At 43.9% G+C, this 19,649-nt stretch overlaps 1 protein-coding gene across 3 annotated transcripts in view; it reads left to right on the top strand.

The window, feature by feature from the left end:
- Positions 1 to 14,528: 14,528 nt before the first annotated feature.
- Positions 14,529 to 19,649, top strand: part of PTBP1 (polypyrimidine tract binding protein 1) — a 33,531-nt gene continuing 28,410 nt past the window's right edge. For 2 of the 3 annotated variants that reach the window (XM_021008785.2, XM_021008786.2), the window contains exons 1-2: positions 14,529 to 14,648; positions 19,191 to 19,221. In XM_021008785.2, the coding sequence (XP_020864444.1) occupies positions 14,641 to 14,648; positions 19,191 to 19,221 (39 nt within the window). In that variant the 5' untranslated portion in view covers positions 14,529 to 14,640. The remainder of the gene's footprint in view (positions 14,649 to 19,190; positions 19,222 to 19,649) is intronic. The other variant, XM_021008787.2, reaches the window with a different exon arrangement.

Raw genomic sequence — 19,649 nt, forward strand, 5'->3', positions numbered from 1 at the left:
TAGCATATGAACAAGTGAGTATATGTGGGATAATTTGAGAAGGCAGAAAGCATGAACAACAAAGGAGAAAGACTTCCCCTAGGAGATGGTGTATAAGCTCAGCCTTGAAAGGAGCTCAGGATTCTAAGACAAGGAGGAGAAGTACGGGAGAGAGACTGGGAGAAAGACTGTGACCAGATAGTGGGACAGAGGATGTCGAGTCCCATTCAGGGAGAAAGAAATAGACCAGACTGCTTGGGATGAGAGATAGTGAAAGACAGTAATGTTCAGTAAGCCTAGAGAACGACGGAGGCTGGTTCTAGAAGAGTTGTAAATGCTAGGGAAGTTTGCACTTTATCTTGTAGACGTAGGGAGCCATGAAGGGGGAAAAGCATGAGTAGGCTTGTGTCTTACAAGAGGGGAGAGACAAGAATCCAGCACTCTGACGAGGAAGCTGGTACAGTAGATTGTATGACTTGGAAATATTGCTTCAGAAACTTACTAGTTGAGTGATCTAGCATACGCCACTCGATTTCTCTCAGCCTCATTTCTTCATTGGTAAAATAGGGGCAACAATACCAACCCTCTCCCAGGGTTGTTGTGAGCATGTATAGTACTTTGCAAACTTTTAGCACATTATATAGCCACCAGTTATGAGCATTAGCTAGGTGGTGCAGTGGATAGAGTACTGGGCCTGGAATCAGGAAGACTCTTTCCTCTTCCTGAGTTCAAAACCTTCCTCAGATACTTACTAGCTGTGTGACCCTGGGCAAGTCACTTCACTCTGTTTACCTCAGTTTCCTCATCTGTAAAATGAACTGGAGAAGGAAATGGCAAACTACTCCAGTGTCTTTGCCAAGAAAACCCCAAATGGGGTCATGAAGAGTCGGACATGATTGAACAACGACAAAGTTATTAGTATCCTAGTCCAGGGAATAGGACCTTAGCTGTGTGAGTAGAGAGAAGGGGATAGATGAGAGAGATGTAATGGCTGTTTAGACAGTTGGCTGGCTGTTGTACCAAATCAAAATGACATCACTATGCTAGAGTCAAGTTACATGTAAAGGTTGTCTTCTACCTAAATAGAGAATTTTGGAGGAGGGTGAATTTCTGATAATACATTCTGTTTTGGACATATCAAAGGGGTGTGTGTGTGTGTGTGTGTGTGTGTGTGTGTGTGTGTGTGTGTGTGTGTATGCACGCATGGGCATTTGCCTAATGGATATACAATTGGAGAAATCCAATAAACACTTGGCAATTTGGACCTAGAGCTCTGAGCAAGAAGAAACCTTAGAAGAGAGATTGTTAGAGCTGAAGGGTCCTTAGAACATAGGATGTTGCTTTTGGAAGGACCCTTTGAACACAGATCATTAGATATGGCAGGAACAAACATTAGAGGGATAACAGCCAAGAAATGGTGGTAGGGCCTGGGTGGATAGCCGGATGGCCAGGTAGCTGGATAGAATGTGTGGCTGAAGTGTTGTCTAGGGTCAGTCAATAGATATAATGGATGATGGGGACTCCTTTGCCCGTGTGCAGTCACCAATCAACTGGGTAAGGCCCCAGGAAAGGAGCTCCAAAGATGAATGGATTAACTTCCTCTGGGATTTCCAGCCTGGATTTAAGATGTCCCAGATCAGTTATGGAGGTCTAAATCTCAGGTCCATTGTGGAGGGTGCTGGTCCAAGCTGGCAAGAGCAGGCCAATGTTGACATGGCCTGTGTGGAAGGCTGAATGGCTATGAATTGGTCCAAATATTCCAGAAAGCAACTAAGAATTCTGTATAAAAAGTGTCTAACGTGTCAATATTGTATGAAGATTTTACTGCCAGGCATATACTTCAAGGAATTGTCGTTATTGTTGTTCAGTCACGTCTGACTCTTCATGACTCCGTTTGGGGTTTTCTTGGCAGAAACACTAGAATAGCTTGCCATTTCTTTCTCCAGCTCATTTTACAGATGAAGAAACTGAGCAAATAGGGTTAAATGACTCACCCTGGGTCACAGAGCTAGTAAATATCTGAGGCCAGATTTGAACTCAGGAAGATGAGGAAACTGAGGCAAATAGGGTTAAGTGATTTGCCCAAGGTCACACAGCTAGTAAGTGTCCAAGGCTGGATTTGAACTCAGGTCTTCCTGACACCAGGCAGGGTGCTCTATCCATTATGCAACCTAGTTACCCAAAGAGATTAGTAATCAAAAGAATGGCCCCATACACACCAAAATATTTATAATGGGATTTTTCATGTTTTCAAAGATTTGGAAACAAAATAGATGCCCATCAACTAGGGAATGATTAAACAAATTGTGGTACATGAATGTAATGGAATGTTATTGTGTTGTAAGAAACAATGAATATGAAGAAACTTGGAATAATTTAAGAACTTTTCAAGTAAGCAGAATGAGAAAATGCTTTAAGGGGAGGTCTTGGGGCAGGGGTGTGTTCAACACAACACATATGTTCAACAGAATCTCTGAAAAAAATTTATCCAGGATACACTTTTAAGTTGAATCTGTATTATTAACAGGCAATTTAAAAAACAAAACCACCAATTTTAAACCAAGCCCTGATATGTAGTGTTTGCTGATTTCTGAGGTTTAAATGCTCACCCTGAAAATTCAAGCTGGTTTCAGCAGGACCCTGAAGGTTGGCCTCTGAAGGACAGGCCTGTGGCCACATGAATACACACCTTGGTTATCTATCTGGTTAAGCTTTTGTTTTTTCATTGTAGGTGAAGGAGAGGAATCTGGAGGTTCCAATCTTTTGAGTTTTCAAAGGTCAGGGGAGTGAGCCTCAGGGAGTCTGGGAGGCCTGTAGTAGAGCAGTGGAATCCATGCTTGGTTTTCCAGGAAGCTAGGAAGCTAGTTGATAGGACTTTTTTTTTGGCAGGCATTTGGATGTGGACTCTAGAGACTAAAGGTTGACTAGGTGGTGCAGTAGATGGAAAAGTTGCTTTGGGCATCTATTCAAATTATGCCTCAGATACTTAGCTGTGTGATACTAAACAAGTCAGCCTCATATGCCTTATCCCAAAATGTAAAATGGAGATAATAATATCACCCACCTCCTCTTGAGGATCGATTGAGTTAACATCCACAAAGCACTTTGGGTAACTTAAATGCTTATGTAAATGTTAGATTTTCTTATTAGGAAAACCATCTATATAAGGATTATGCCAATGTAAATGGAAAGTACAATAACCATTGAAATAATTAACAATGGAAATTGAACGATTGGAAATTAGAATGACAAACTTGGTCCCAAAGAAGAGATATCCGCTTCTTTGCCAGAGTTGGGAGCTATGTGTGTGGAACACTGCGTGTGTGAGACTTTTTCAGATCTGTGGGTTAGTTGTGCTGACATTTTTTTCCCTTTTTGCTTTCTGTGTAAGGGACAGCAAGCACTCCCGTGGTGGTCAGATGAAGTGAGACAAAGACATTCTCAAGGGCTTGATAAAGAACTTTGGAATTGATTGTGTGACATGGGAGATGCTGGCGTGCCTACATCAGAGAAGATGCTGTGCTCTATGAGCAAAGCAGAATTGAAGTAGCTCAAAACGAGCTGCACAAATTTGGAGAATCCACGCCAAATGTTCACATGGACTATTCGTGCTGGACCAGCGGCATAGCATTCCCAGCTCATAATGGTCTGATCAACCACAGTCGGACACACTGAAACTTGACTCTAACATAATGATGTCATTTTGGTCCTCTTCAAGAATGAAGGACAGCTGAGCAATAAGGGATGGCTCTCTGGGAGGGGGGGGTAGATAGGAATAAAATTTATTTTTAAAAATTATTCACATCTTCTGCTTTTACATCACCACCATCTTTCCCCCACCTCCCTTCCCCAGATACACATCCCTTGTGTAAACAAGGACATATCCTGGGGCATGGGAATGGACCTGGATCTTGGCCACTTCCAGTAACGTGCTCTCTGCTAATGGCCTTGGTACTTTGGGATGACTCAGTAAACCTTGAATAGTCAGTCCGATGGTTTCCCCTAATCCCTCATATCAAGGAGGTGTTGGAGGGGAGAGGGCTGTCATGCCAAAACTTCATCAGAGAGGCTTGGCTACTATTGTAACAAAGGGAAAAAGAAAGATTGCGAGGAAAAATAGAAAAAAGCAGTTCATCAAAATATCAGAATCTTCAATATTACATACCCTTAGTACTCCAGCTCTCTTTCTTTCTATGTAAATATAAATTCCTTGAGAACAGGGAAAAGAGTTTCGCTTTTGTGTATTTGTATCTGAAGTGCTTGGCATAAGAGAAAGGCTTTGTGAATAGTATTTCATTCATTCTATAAAAAAAGAAAGGGAGAAAGGAACATTTTCTTAGGCTTATAGTTTCTTACAGCAAAATTATATTCCGTTACATTTGTATGCTACATTGTATTTTGCCATTCCTCAACTGATGGACATCCCCTTTGTTTCCAGGTTTTTTGCTACCACAACAAAAAACGCTGTCAGGAATTAAAGGCTCTTTCTCTCTGGCCTTGACCTCCTAGGCTCTCTATGTTCAGCTGCGGTTTGTCTGGGGCAAAAGATATGGACAGTTTGGTGATTTTTTGAGTGTAGTTCTAAACTGTTTTCCAGAATGGTGTTTGCTTTTTTTAACTTCAGAGAATAAGAGCCTTCAGCACTGGTGAGATAAGAGGCAGGAAAAAGAATGATCAACAATAGTAGCCGAAAAAGAAAAAAAAAAGCAACAGAGTAGAGTTGGGGGACCTGAGGGCTAATCTTAGCTCTACCACGAACTTTCTCTGTGTGACCTTGGGCAGCTTGTCTCTCTTTTCTGATTCATTCTCTGTAAAAGGAGGGAGTTGGATCAGATCATTTTTATGTTCCCTGCCCCCTCTGACATCCTATAATTCAATGGCAGACTGTCCGACTGTGCTAGGCAATGTGGGGGGATAGGAAGTGGTAAAACACTCCCACCCTCTGCCACTGGGCATCTATAAGTCAACAAGCCAGACACATGCACAAGTAAAAATAACTAAGAAATAAGACAATTGTCCACTGTGTGTTGGCTCATGGTGCAAATATTAAGCCCAAAAATAGTTTAGTGGGAATGTTTCCTGTGTGCTAGAGTGGTCAGAGAATTTTTGGATTTCATAGCTAGGAGGACCCAACTTTTTCATGTACAGAGACAGAAATTGAAGCCACTATACCAAAGACGCCTCTTTGAGGATGCAGGGCTCCTGGAGCTAGTTTGGAGGCTGTTTTCATTTCACCAGGCTAGGCCTCCCAGGCTTCCTGGGGAAGGTGGGAGGTGAATTCGGCCTGGAAGGAGGCAAAAAGCACAGGAGACTTTATGGGAACACAGCTCATTGAATAGCCTAGCGTCTGGGTTAAATTATTTTCCCTGGAATGTATTATAAGGCTCCCTTCTTACGCAGCATTTGTCCTGTCCCCTGATACATGCATTCCAAAGTGGGGTCTCCCAACATGGCCAGATTTCAGAAGAGGCCCAGGAGAGGCTAGTTTGGTCCTCCTCTTGCCCGATGGCCTGGGGAGTATTATCTCCGCCCATGACTTCAGCATGCTTCTGTCTCCACCGAGTCTCCCTGCTGACTCATTTCCTGTGCTGGAGAAGGAGGCAGAGTTCAGTTTTGCCAGTGAGACTCAGCAACCCTTTTTTTTTCTTATGGATGGAAGAGATGTGGATCTCTCTGAGACTCTGACTCTGTACTCCTGCATACCTTTAGGATTTGGAATGGAGAATAAGCAGGCCCTTAGATCCTAAGGGTAGAGAGTAAAGTAGAGAGTAGAGAGGCAGAGCAAAGGGGGAGAGGACTGAAGAAAGAGTCGGAAGCTAAAATACAAGAATTTGGTCATTTGGTCAACAATTATTTATTACAGTGCTTAGGGATGTGGATAAAAAAGGCAAAAACTCGGTCCATTCCCCATGCTTAAAGCTCATTGTCTTGGGGTGGAGGTGGGGGGACCCCTTATGTACATATGAGATTCATTATTCAATGTGAATAGGAGGAAATGTCCAAGAGAGGGCTCTGAGAAAGGTGAGTCCTGAAGAAAGTTGGAAAAGCCTGGAGGCAAAAACTAGGAGGGAGAGCATTGCAGGCTTGGGAAACCCCCGGGGAAGACACCCGGTAGGGAGAGTTTATTGTGTGCAAGGAACAGTAAGAGGGTCAATGTAGCTAGATTTTAGAATATTGTAGTGCATGGAGTAGTGTAAGGTGTAAGGAGACTGGAAAGGGAAGAGGGGACTAAGTTATGATGGTGACCTGCGCTTTACGAAAATCACTTTTGGGGCAGGTAGGTGGTGCAGTGGATAGAGCGCTGGCCCTGGACTCAGGAGGACCTGAGTTCAAATCCGACCTCAGACACAGAACACTCCCTAGCTGTGTGACTCTGGGCAAGTCACTTAACCCCAATTGCCTCACCCCCCAAAAAAATTGCTTTGGCAGCTGAGTGGTGGATGGACTTGGAATGGGAGGAGATGAGGTGATGAGGGCCTGCACTAGAGGGGTGGCAGTGTCAGAGGAGAGAAGGGGGCATTACATGGGAGATTTCTCAAAGGTAAAGACAGGACTTGGTGTTTGATTTGCTCCACAGAGCGAAGTCCCCCAATTACAATCTGCCAGGTGCCGTGCTAAGTGCTAAGGACACAAATACTAAATAAATTAAAGACAATAAACTTGGGTTCATTGAAGAGATAGACGACTCCCCCTGCTCCCCTCATTCCCTGGCTCCACCCCCCCCCCACACACTTCTAGTCCTTTGCAGAAGTCCAGATCAGTGGGAATAAAACATTGTTTGTAACATTGTATAAGATTTTTTTTCAGTGCATTGGTAGGTTTTGCTGAATTTGTTTTCTATTCTTTCTCTTTTTCTTTTAAAATATTATTTGTTATAATGGATGGCTCTGGAGGATGGTGGGGAGAAGGGTAGAGGAGAATATCAGGGTGATACAAAAACAATAGACTATGAGCTCCTGGAGAACAAGGATTGCTTTTCCTCTTTCTTCCCAGCAGATGCTTTATTAAATGCTAGTTGGCTAATAAAAATCTTTAAAATTAAAAAAAAAAGATAGTCCCTGCCTTCAAGGAGTTTCCATTCCAAAAGGAGGAGATAGAAATATAGAGTTGAGGTACATGAATGTAGTGAAATACTATTGTTCCGTAAAAAAAAATGATGAGCAGGCAGACTCCAGAAAAACCTGGAAAGGCTTGTATGGACTGATGCTGAGTGAAGTGAGAACCAGAGGAACATTATACACAGCAACAGCCATGCTGTGCAATGACTCTTAGCTCTTCTCAGCAATGCAAAGATCTAAGACAACTCCAAAAGTCTCATGATGGAAAATGCCATCCACATCCAGAGAAAGAACTATGGAGTCTGAATGCAGATCGAAGTATATTATTTTTCTCTTTTTTTTTTTTTCTGTTCTTGTTTTTTCTTTCTCATGGTTCCTCCTACTGGGTGTAATCCTTCTTTACAACATGACTAATGTGAAAATATGTTTAAAATGAAGGTATATGTAGAGCCTATATCAGATTGCATGCAGTCTTGGGGAGGGAGGATTGGAGAGAGGGAGAGAAAATTTAGAACTCAAAATCTTATGGAAATGAATGTTGAAAACTAAAAATTAATTAATAAGAAAATGAACATCTTCAAAGATGAAAAAAAAAAGTACAGAGTCCAGGCAACCCCAGAAGGATGATGTTGGGACAGTTGATTGACAGTTCTTCCCAGCTGTTGATGGAACCTGTTCTTTAGTTCTATTTAAGCTTTCTCTGACTCTCTCTTTCAAACTTGCCCATTAGTTCCACTGTCCTCCCAAGTCATTAAGGTTTGTAATTTCAGGATCACTTTATAGTCTTCTCTTTCCTTCATCTCCAATGTCTTTTTTTTTTTTTTTTTGCTTTTTGGTGAGTCAATTGGGGTTGTGACTTGCCCAGGGTCACACAGCTAGTAAGTGTCAAGTATCTGAGGCTGGATTTGAACTCAGGTCCTCCTGACTACAAGGCCGGAACTCTATCCACTGTACCACCTAGATGCCCCTCATCTCCAACATCTAATCAAGTTGTGAAGACTGATTGAATCCATGTCCACAAAAATCACTCCTAATAAAGGTTTCTTTAAAAATGAACTCAACTCTATTCCCATCTGTCCTCTCCAAGATTGTCACAGTAGTCTAGTCACTTTTGTCTCTGAGGTCATAGATTCCCAGACTTAGGGCTGGAAGGGACTCTACACAAATAGTAAATGACAGAGCAAGGATTCAAACCTGGGTCCTCTGACTTCAGAGACAGGGCTCTATCCACTGAGTTTTGTTGCCTTCCTACTGACTCCTCAGGTAGGCATCTGGAGCCATCCTAACATGGCTCTCACCTACCTTTCCAGTCTCATTCCATATTTCTCCACTGTCTCCATTTCAGTCAAACTGTTCCCTGTGTACCAGACTTTATCTCCTGTCAGTGCTTCCTCTCCTTCCTTACCTCTGCCTCATTAATTCCTTCAAAGCCGGGGTTCAGGTGCCACCTCCTACAATAGGCCTTTCTGGACCCATTCCTTAAACAGCTCCCAATGCCCTGTCTCTCCCTCAAAATTTACATTTTATTTACTGGTGAATTTGTTATATCCTCCAGTCAGTCAACCAGTCAATCAACAAACATTAAGCAAGCCCTACTATGTTGCAGGAGCTGTGCTCAGTGCTGGGGATAGGAAGACAAAAACCAAAACTGTTCCTGCCCTAAAGGAGATGATATTTTCCAGATGCAAGTGAACTCTCAGAGGACAGGGAGTTCCTTTTTTTCTTTGAATCTTCAGCATTTAGCATGGTGCCTGCCACATAGTAGGGCTTCATAAATGTTTAAGAGAAACTTAATAAATGTTTGTTGCATTGAAACAACCTCAAAGAGGAGTCAATGGGTCAAAAGTACTGGGTATTTCCCTTTCTCTCTCAAGGAAATGTGTGTCAGTCATCTTAATGTTTCTGGAAATGAGTTGACCAGACCACTCCTTTCTAAGCATTCTCCCCAGTCACCTCAATGAAGAGGCTTATTGTATAGATAGGAAACTATTTTCTAAAGCCTATATACATGTTAGTAATTACTGTTTGTGATTTCATTGACTGTGGGTTCTTCCTTTATAGCCTCTCCTTGATTTACTAGACAGCGGGTTCATGAGCCTGTGTAACCTAAAAAAACCCATCACCTGGTGACTAATCTGCTAGAGAATAGTCAGTCTCTTGACTTAGGCTGGTTCTTGGACAATAACAACTCTCAGTTACATAGAGAGGCAGCTTGTCATAGAAGCTGTGCTAGGGATTTGAAACACCTTGGTTGTGTGACCCTGGGGCAGATCACTTCAGCTCCAAGTGTTCCGGACCAGCTGGGTCCCACAGGCAGCCTCCCACCCTCCTGAGTGCTGCCTGAACTAGATTAGAATGTAATTCCTACCTGATTTTAGGTATGCTTTTTTTTTTAAGTGAGGTAACTGGGGTTAAGTGACTTACCCAGAGTCATACAGCTAGGAAGTATTATGTGTTTGAGGGCAGATTTGAACTCAGGTCCTCCTGACTCCAGGGCCGATGTTCTATCCACTGCACCACCTAGCTGCCCCTCCTACCTGATTTTAATGTATTGATGTAGCAATAACAATAAAAAAGAAATACATGAACATGGGTGGTTTCTAAGGTAATGTGTGGCCCTCAGAGGTCCTTCTGTATGATTTAGCTATCCTCATTTCTGTTTGAGCTTGACACCCAGGCTCCAGGCAGCTTTCTAAGACTTTTAGTTACAGAGAAGGTGCCTCATTCTACATTGATTAGGGAGAGTTTCCTTACCTGGAGCTCCTTGTGCTGATCAAATCACAGGTCTGATTCAAACAATTGTATAGACACACACATATGTAACACATAGTACAGAAAATACCCCCCACAGCACAATGCAATACAAGGTATTCATACATACATGCATTCATACACGTACACATGCATGTATTTATGTCTACCGGTAACTTTACCTCTCATTTGATCACAACAACCCTGGGAGGTTTGTGCTATTATTTTTATAAATAAGAACGCTGAGAATCAGAGAGGTTATAGAGTTTACCCAATCGCACATCTTGACAATATCTGATGGAGGATTAGAACTCAGGTCTCTGATTCCATTGGTCTCTTCCATATACCACAATGTCTCCTGACAATAGTTACTAACTAGGCTTGTTACCCTTCACTGTCCTCAAAGTTTTTCCCAAAAACATGGGCACAAATAATTAAAAGCCAAAATAGAAAGGACAAATGAACAAGAACAACATACTGCCCTGAGTCAGAGGGAGGAAAAATCATTTCTGATCCCAGTCAGGGTCAAGGGGAGTTATCAAGGAAGGCTTCAAGATGGAGGTGACCTCCATTCCGACATGCTCCAGAGCTAGTTCTCCCTTCTTCCCCCCCTTTCCCACGGATTCCAAATGGGGACAACTCTTGTTAGGTCTAGGGTCAAAGCCTTCCAGAGTGGCAGGATGGTTAGGCAAGCATTCGTACTACTTTAGGGGAGCCTCTTCTCAGGGCTCCCATCCCTGAGGAATGAAGTGCTCTTGTCTTCTGCATCCAAATAGCCAAAGTACCAAAATAATGGTAAATAAACTGTTAAACTGGTAAATTGTTACATAAACTGGTAAAATGGTAAATAAATAAACTACTTTTACTTTGGCATTTGAAGAATTGAGTCAGTATTAGGTTCAGGGAGCAAGGAGAAGGCTCCTCTGAGAGGAAGAGCTGGCGGACAGGCTGCCTGAAGTGAGCTCTTTATAGGAAAAATAAGACACCTTGGTGGGTAAAAACATGAATACTGACCCTGGGAGCTTCCCTTCTCCCCTCCTTCCCCCAAGAGAAGTCTGTTGCTAAGGGGTTTGACGGATAACCTACACACTACCCTGGTCTTCCCCTCGAGACGCCTTTGTACTATTTTTCAACATTTATTAAAAGGGAGATATTTTGATACCAAGACAGAACTGTGAGCAGGGATGTAAATTAAGAACTACCTTGACCATTCTGGATGGAGAAGATAAAAAGGGAGTGGGCTGTAGAATTTCAGGGGAAACAAAGAAATCTCTAAAGAGACAGGACCCAAATAGGCTGCGGAAAGAAACTGGAGCTCAACCATCCTTGAAGTAGGGTGTGCCATTTTTTTCCTAATACACAGTTAACATATGGACTAAAAGACCCTTGGGGCGTCAGAGATATCATTGAGCATAAATAGTTTATAAAAGGGAATTCGACACTTTTATCTCCACTGGAAAGAGCAAAAGACTCAGGTAACCTGCTTCACATCCCCTGTCTGGGCAAGCCCAATATCTGTAAGAGTCAGAATGGAAGTTATATTTCACTTTATGTTTAAAATGAAGGAATAAACTCATCTTCTTGAGGGCCCTCATTATATAGGTGAATACAATGATACTCAGACTTTGCTGAATGTCACAGCAAGTTAGTGGCAGAACAAAAAACCTGGCTCTCTTTGTCTGTTGGGCCAAGTATTGGCTCCTGCCTCAACTACAAAGATGAGGCCAAGTTAAGAACCTTTCTCTCAGGCTAGCACCACTAATGTGATGATGGAGTTAAGTGCCCTGCTTGAGAACGCTGTGGAGGAGCCGTCTGGGTTCTGTGCCGTGCCCCACAAGCACAATCCTTTGGGGTGAGGGTTCTCAGTTTTAGCTGCTCAGCTGGTGAGCTGCTTAGGAAAGCCTAAGATAGGCAGACCTCAGAAGAGGTGTTAGCATTAGGCTACTACTGACTCTTTATAGGATTTGGGGAGTCCTCTCTGGGGTCTCAATTTCTTCTTCTATGAAATGAGGAAATGAGGTTGGAGTAGAAGGTCTCTAAGATTCATTCCAGCTCTGACTTTCTATGTTCTGTTAGAGAGGAAGTATGGCTGGCCTGGTGGGAAGAACTCCAGACCTGGTCAAGCCCTGGGTTTAAATTCTTCCTTAGACATTAGTCGTGTAACCAAGGGCAAATTACTCAACCTCTCAGGCTCAGTTTCCTTACCCATAAAATGGAGATAGCAATAGTATTTTACCTGTCAGTCAATAAACATTTTCTTAAACGCCTGCTATGAGCCAGGGCAATGTAGTAAGCACTAGGGATACAAAGAAAGGCAAAAGACACTCCATACTCCCATTCTAATGGAGGGGCAGCCATATGCTATGTACACCTCACAAGGTACAAACGAGATATATGAAAAATAAATTGGAAATAAGCAGAAAAGGAAAGGAGCTAGAATTAAGGAACTGGAAAGGCTTCCTGTAGAACAGAGTTGTCAACCACTCAGGCACCATTTCTGACTGAGGCTTGAACCAGATTAGGAGGCAATTTGGAAATGTTTAACAAAATAAGTAAAACTATAAAAAACACTTAATACATTTAAAAAAACTGTCAATCTATGTCCCTCATGGATCCTTGTGAATGAATTAGTGGCTCCCATTTCTCATTAGAGTTTGACCCTATTGCTATAGAAGGTGGGATTTTAGCTGGAACTTTAAGGAAGCCAGCCCAATCAGGAGGTTGAGATGAAGAGGGAGATTGTCCCAGCCATGGGAGAGCAGCCTGTGAAAATTCACAGAGTTAAGAGAATGTCTTGTTTGGGGAACACTTAGTACATCAACGTCACTGGATTGAAGAGTATATGGGGGGAAATAAGGTGTGAGAGGATTGGAAAGGGAGGAGGAGGCTAGATTACGAAGGGCCTCCTAATCAAATACAGAGCACTCTGTATTTGATCCTGGAGGTGATAAGGAAACACTGGAGTTTTTTGAGTTGGGGGCTGGGTGTGCTAGTGAGACCTTGGTTAGGAAGATCACTTTAGGTGCTCAACGGGGGATGGATTAGAGAAAGACTTGAGGCAGGCAGACCCACCAGCAGGCTATTGCCATAGTCCAGGTATGAAGTGAAGCCCTTCACTGGAGGGGCGACAGTATCAGAGGAGAGACAGGGGAGTGATCAAGAGGTGGGACAAAGGTGAAATCTGTAGGCCTTGGCAACATCTTGGCAATGGGGGGTGAGTTTGAGGATCACATGGAGTTGTGAATGTAAAGCACTTTACAATTTTAAATCACTAGGTAAATATGCTATTATTAAGGCCCCTACCAGCTCTGACATTCTCTATTCTAAAGATCTTATGATCTCTGATGTTCTGTGTCCTAAGGGCCCTCCCAGCCCTGACATCCTGTGTTGTAAGGGCCCTCCCAGCCCTGACATCCTGTGTTCTGAGGGCCTTCCCAGCCCTGATATCCTCTGTTCTAGGGGCCCTCCCACCTCTGACATCCTGTGTTCTGAGAGCCCTCCCAGCCCTGACATCCTGTGTTCTGAGGGCCCTCCCACCTCTGACATCCCATGTTCTAACGGCCTTCCCAGCCCTGACATCCTGTGTTGTAAGGGCCCTCCCACCTCTGACATCCTGTGTTCTGAGGGCCCTCCCAGCCCTGACGTTCTCTGTTCTAGGGGCCCTCCCACCTCTGACATCCTGTGTTGTAAGGGCCCTCCCACCTCTGACATCCTGTGTTCTAAGGGCCCTCCCACCTCTGACATCCCATGTTCTAACGGCCTTCCCAGCCCTGACATCCTGTGTTGTAAGGGCCCTCCCAGCCCTGACATCCTGTGTTCTGAGGGCCCTCCCAGCCCTGACATTCTCTGTTCTAGGGGCCCTCCCACCTCTGACATCCTGTGTTCTAAGGGCCCTCCCACCTCTGACATCCTGTGTTCTAAGGGCCCTCCCACCTCTGACATCCTGTGTTCTAAGGGCCCTCCCACCTCTGACATCCTGTGTTCTGAGGGCCCTCCCAGCCCTGACATTCTCTGTTCTAGGGGCCCTCCCACTTCTGACATTCCTCCTTCTGAGGGCCTCCCTGGGCTCTCCTGCCCCAGGACTTTGGCTTAGTAACTGCTGGCATCACCACTGCCCATCTGTGTCTTGGGCTGGCTTCAAACTTTTTCACAAGCCAACTTTCCACTTGTGTCTCACAGACTACTGGGTTCCAGACTGTAGGCCCGATCAGCAGTTTCTCCAACACGATGTAATATAGGGAGGGGGTTGGTGGAGTCTAAAGACTTCTTTTTGGGCCGTTTTCCCACAATGATAATGGCCACAGGGTAGTCCCTTGCCCACACATAATATGGCCGCCACACGCTTGGAGACGAGGACTTGCTTTCTTAGCACCCAAGATGGGGAACTTTGAGCTTCCTGCCCCTAGACAAGATGGCCGCCCTAACGGGCACCACGCTTCCCGCTCTCTCAGTCGCCACGTACCCACTCTCAAGATGGCTACCGTTAACCCACAAAACCACACTCAAGATGGCCGTTCAGTGGCTCATGGACGATCACGTGGGTCGACCTTTTTTTCGTTCCTACAGGCTGTTTCCACCTTGGGGATTGACAGGCAGCCATCCGGTCTAATGATTCTCTCTATTTTCTTTTGGTCCCACCCTCCAGGAGACATAGCAACGAATTGGCAATCCTGGCGGGTGACTGCAAACCTCGCCCCGCCCCCTCTCCTCAGTCGGAGCCAATGGGCAGGGCGCGCGGGGGACGTGGTCGGGGCGTCTCCGCCATTTTGTGAGTCTATAACACGGAGCCGTTGAGTCGGTTCCTGCTATTCCGGCGCCTCCACTCCGCTCCCTTCGGGTCTCCTCGTGTGCCATGGACGGGTAAGCCCTATTTTCACCCCCCAGAATACTTCTGTCCACTGCTGCCGCGGACTTGGCTTTTGCCGGGCGCTCCTTTCCCTCAGCCGCCTGACCCGCGGGCAGCGCCGCGGGGGCCGCCAGCGCTCGCTCCTCATGGCCGCCCTAGTCACGCTCCCGAGGCGGGTCGGGTGCCGCCGGAGTTTGGGACGGGTGCTGTGACCGTGGGGAGGCGGAGATCTGTGTGTGCGGGGCGCGGGCCGCCTCGCGCGTTTCGGGGTTAGGGGGACAAACGGCTCCCCTCCCCCCCTCGGGAGCCCGAGCGCGCGTGCGTGGTGGGGCGGCCGGCGCGAGCCTGGGCTTCGCTGCGGGAGCCCTTCTTTCCCTCCTCTTCCCCCTCACTCCTTGAGCCTCGTTTTCGATTTTTTTTTATTCCTCATAGCCTCTCGCGCGCGCCTCCCTCCTCCCTCCCGGTTGCGAGCTCTTGGCGCCCCTTTTCGCGGCCCCACGCGGTGCCTGCCTCCTCGTGCCTCGCCACGGCCTTTCCCGCTCTCCTCCGCGCTCTGGGCCCCTCCCGCCTTCCCGCCCCTGGACTCTGGCCCTCCCCGCCCCCACCCGCCCAGCGTGCGCCTTTCCGGGGTGGAGGCTTAGGCTCCCCGGGGCCCGGGCGGGTGGGGCTGGGGGGTGACCCGCCCTGTCCGGAAGGAGACGGGACCGAGGCGGGGCGGGGCGGGGCGGCCCTGCTGGGTCGCAGCTTAAGCCGGGCCTCGAGGCCTGTCCGTCGCGGGAGCCCCGGGGTGGGGCTGCTCTTTTTCCCCATCCCCCTCCCTATTCTTAGCTTCGTTGTTTTCCCCGGGAGGAAACTGAGGCACTGAGGTGTGAGTTGCTCTAAGTTTTCTGCCAGAGAGCAGCGCAGGAGGCACCGTAGTCTTTGCCTCTGTACCCCTCCCTGCCTCCCCAGGAACGCCCCTTACGGAGCCTGCCGGACTGCAGGGTTGGGAGAGGTTTTTAATTTTTCCAAGATGGAAGCCTTTGATATCCATTTCGTTACCTTTGACCCGGACAATCATGTTTTCAAACTTATTAAAATTCAACCATCTGAATAGATTGGATGGCTTTAGTTGGAATGCCTTCTCAGTCGTGCAATTATCTTGTGTAGGGCACTTTTTATGATCAAATATAACTTATTCACATTTTCATTTGATTTTTGGGGTATGAAGAACAGTAATTTCTACTTTTTATAGAATTAGAGATTTGACAACACAATTCTGCCCCTTTCGGCAAGTAATCTACTCTCTTAAGTGTTCAGTTTCCTCAGCTGTAAGCTGAAGAGTTTGGACTAGAACGTCTGAAGTTTCTTAGTAGTAAACCTACTTTCTTATTCTGCAACTTGCCCAAAGATTAGGCAAGTAAATTGGTACAGCTGAAAAAGCCCTTTCCTAGGCATTGAATTGAATTTCATGAACTAGCCCCATACTTTTCATAGAGAAGGAAATCTGAAGCCCTGAGAGGTTAAGCGACTTCTTTAAGGTCACTCAGGTAGTGGCTACCTAGTGGGAAAACTTGGACTAGATTGCCGCCTTAAGTTTAGGGCTGTTTACACACAGGCAGGGACGCACACAGTCCACGCCGTGGAGGTGGCTTTTTTTTTTTTAAATGCCCATGGGTCTTTTTACAGACTTTGGGGGGGGGATGGGAAAGAAGCAGCAGGAGTAGAAGTAGCATCACTTTATGAATTCAGAATTTTGCAAGGTCTTTAAGAGGCTGTTTTTACTCCTGAGCTGGAACTGCACTAGGTAAAGAATCCCGATGTTTATGTAGACTATGTAGTATTTCCAGAGACTTGAATAAGCCTAACATAAACAAATGATAATAAAGCAAGCCCCGGTGTCTTGAGGCAGACAGTGGTATTTAAAATTCACTTCTAAGTGAATCGAGTTCAGTGTTATCCCAAGGTTAAAATTTTATTTACAAGAGTTATGTAGTGGAAAAACTAAACAAGAAATGTTGCATTCTTTTTAAAAGTTAAAAAGTAAACTAAGTTTTAAACTTTTGAATGCATTGTCAGTAAAGAAGAAAAAAGGAGAAAGATACATTAACCAGAGGAAAGAAAATTTTCGGTGGGTAATAGTTTTGAAAAAGCTTATCTCTTTATCTTTGCAATCTGAAAGTATTTTGGCCCTTCTGCTATTGTACAGGATAGCTTGTGTGGGTCTGGAGCTCAGCCAGTTTTGAGTTGCGTAAAGTTTTTGCTACACTTTAGCCAGACTAATAGTCTGGCAAGTAAGTTAACTGTGAGAGATTTGACTTAAATCTTTTAAATATCATTTGGCAGAAAAAGACCATTGTAATTAGCTTTTTGGTCTTGCATTTTTGTATGTTAATTTGAACTAACTTGGAATATGAAGCCTTGGAGAAAGTCACAAAGCTCACTCTTATGGACAATATTGGATATCCAGCTTTGGATATTCTTTTTTATTTTTAACCTTTTATCTAAGACTTTCTCCTACAGTTTTTTTTTTTTTTGTTTTTACTTTTGAGGCATTTGGGGTTAAGTGACTTGCCCAGGGTCACACAGCTAGTACACGGCAAGTGTTTGGTCTGAGGTGGGATTTGAATTCAGGGCCAGTGCTCTATCCACTGCGCCATCTCGCTGCCTCTTTCCTACAGTTTTTAAACTCATGTTAAAGTTAGTGTTGCTTTTTGTGTGTATTGCAGAAAGTGCTCTGTTTTGAGAAATTTGATATAGTGAGCTCTCCTTTGAGAATATTTATGGAGGAAAAGTCCAATAAGTCTTTAGAGTAAGAAATTTCACTATATTGTTTTGACTGGAGTCTGGAATTAGGTGGACTTTTAAAAAATGGCTTTGAAAATGGAAAAAACTTGACATTTTTGGAAGGTCCTCACGTTTTTTTTTAAATGCCTAAATGTTACAGGAAAATGAGTGGAACTTACATTAAGTCCATGTAATTTTGAGATTACATGAAGCATCAACTTTAGAGTTTATCTTTTAACATAATGTACTATATTCTGTGGTTTGTTAACTGATGAGTCCAATCACAGCAGTTGGGGTGGGGGATGAGTTTGAAATCTCTTCCTGTTGAAACAATTGGAATATTTTCTATAAAGGCTACTTTATATAAAACATTTCCTGTGTCTCAGGCCCTCCTGTGGAACAGGAAGCTGAATGAAAAGGCTCTGATAACTTCCAGTGCTCAGGAAATTTCTTTGGTTTTTCCAGGGCTATCTCCTCATTAATAGTTCTTTTGAAAACAAACAAGCCATCTATGGCAGAACCATCTTTACCTTTTTATTAGAAAGGAAAGGGCTCGAAAAACAGTGCTACAAATGAGTTTCTTGTATATCCATGACAAAACCTGTTCAGTTTTCTCAAGTGAATGGACCCAATAAGGTTTAATTTGAAGAAATAATTTTTAATGAACTTTTTAAGTTGAGAAAATATTTATAAAATAATTTAAGGAGATAGTTGCTGGGGTAGGATGTTCAACAAGGTCACACTGTCCTGAGATATGGCCATTATATATATATGCAGAAAATCTGTTGTCTGTTTTAGAGATAAGTTTCTAGTTTCAGCTTTGTCACCAACTGGTTGGAGGTATCCGGGGGTTAGTCACTTTAATGTTTATTCTTTCAAAAAATATATGTGCCAGTCACTTCCCAACAGGAATAATAAATTCATGTTGATTGAGTTAATCAAAACCAACATTACCTACCAAGAGAAGTAGTTACTTTTCAGGCCTCAGTTTCCTTTTCTGTACAATGGAATTGAATGTGTGTGACTGGGCCAGATATCCCCCTTCTCTCGTTCTCCAGTTTCTGCTGCTGAAGGGAAGTAGTAAAGTTGCTGATCCCTGGAGCCTCAGTATGGGAATTAGGGTAGTGCTGAGAGTTACCTGGTTGAAATCCCTAGCCCCACTTTGTGACTTGGGCAAGTTACATAAACTTTGTGCCTCAGTTTCCTCTTTTACAAAAAAAGACAAGTTTTGACTAAAATCTTGTTTTGTGTTATATGTCATTTTAGATGTTATAATAGGATTATCTGTGATACAGACTTCAGTAATTTGTGGAGAAGGGCATGAAAAAGTCTTGGGATATGACATTAGATAGCATCCTGGTTGAATTGCTGAGTCAATTTTAATTTGGATAAAAGTCTGAACACTTACTACTTTTAGATCAAAATGGTAGTTGGTAGAACTATCGTAACTATGAATTTTACTTGCCCCTCCTTTCAACCAAATTCTGGTTATGTTTCTCTCCTGTACTTGGGTACTTTTCTCACTTTGTCCCTTACGAAAAAAGAAAGGTGCAAATTTTGCATTAGGTGGGGTATTTGAAGATTTCCTTTAGTTTTTGATTTTCGGGTCTCCCCTTCCCACCACCTAACATCTGTGATACATTTTATGCTCTTGTGTAAGTTCTTCTTTGCTCCTTGTGGAGACAGCTGTTCACTTTGACTAGCTTTTTTTCCTTACTGCTGTGACTATGCTGATGATTGTGGCAAACCTATCTAACCTTTTTATCCTTTTCTTTCTTTTTTTCCTACAGCATTGTCCCAGATATAACAGTTGGTACAAAGGTAGGCACTTTTCTCACTTTTCTCTCTGTTACACTTGCTGAGCATCTGATCTAGTTTAGTATTAGCCTTCAGTTGAAAAGATTGAGAACTCTTATCTGCTTCTCCATTGTTTAGGTAGGTCTTTTATTTTCCAGTCCTAAAGCAATGTTCCTGCTTTTCAGCAATTTGAATCTGGGAAATAAGGAATTTTCAAGCCAGAATCTTTTAATTTCAAAAAATGATTCAGTCACCTGAGCACTGAATTCAGCATCAAATATTGGAATGTTAATCTGTTTGGTTGAGCTAGACGTCGTTTAATTTAATCCCTGACTGTATGTCGTATCTTTACTCCTGAGATACCTGTTAATTCTTAACCTTTTCCTTTTAACTGCAAATGCAACCTTTAGCCTTCTCCAGTCTCTGGAGAACATTTCCTAAAATTCAGAGTG

The sequence above is a fragment of the Phascolarctos cinereus genome, unplaced genomic scaffold (assembly GCF_003287225.1).
Source record: "Phascolarctos cinereus isolate Bilbo 61053 unplaced genomic scaffold, phaCin_HiC Scaffold_4;HRSCAF=312, whole genome shotgun sequence".
Lineage (NCBI taxonomy): Eukaryota > Metazoa > Chordata > Mammalia > Diprotodontia > Phascolarctidae > Phascolarctos > Phascolarctos cinereus.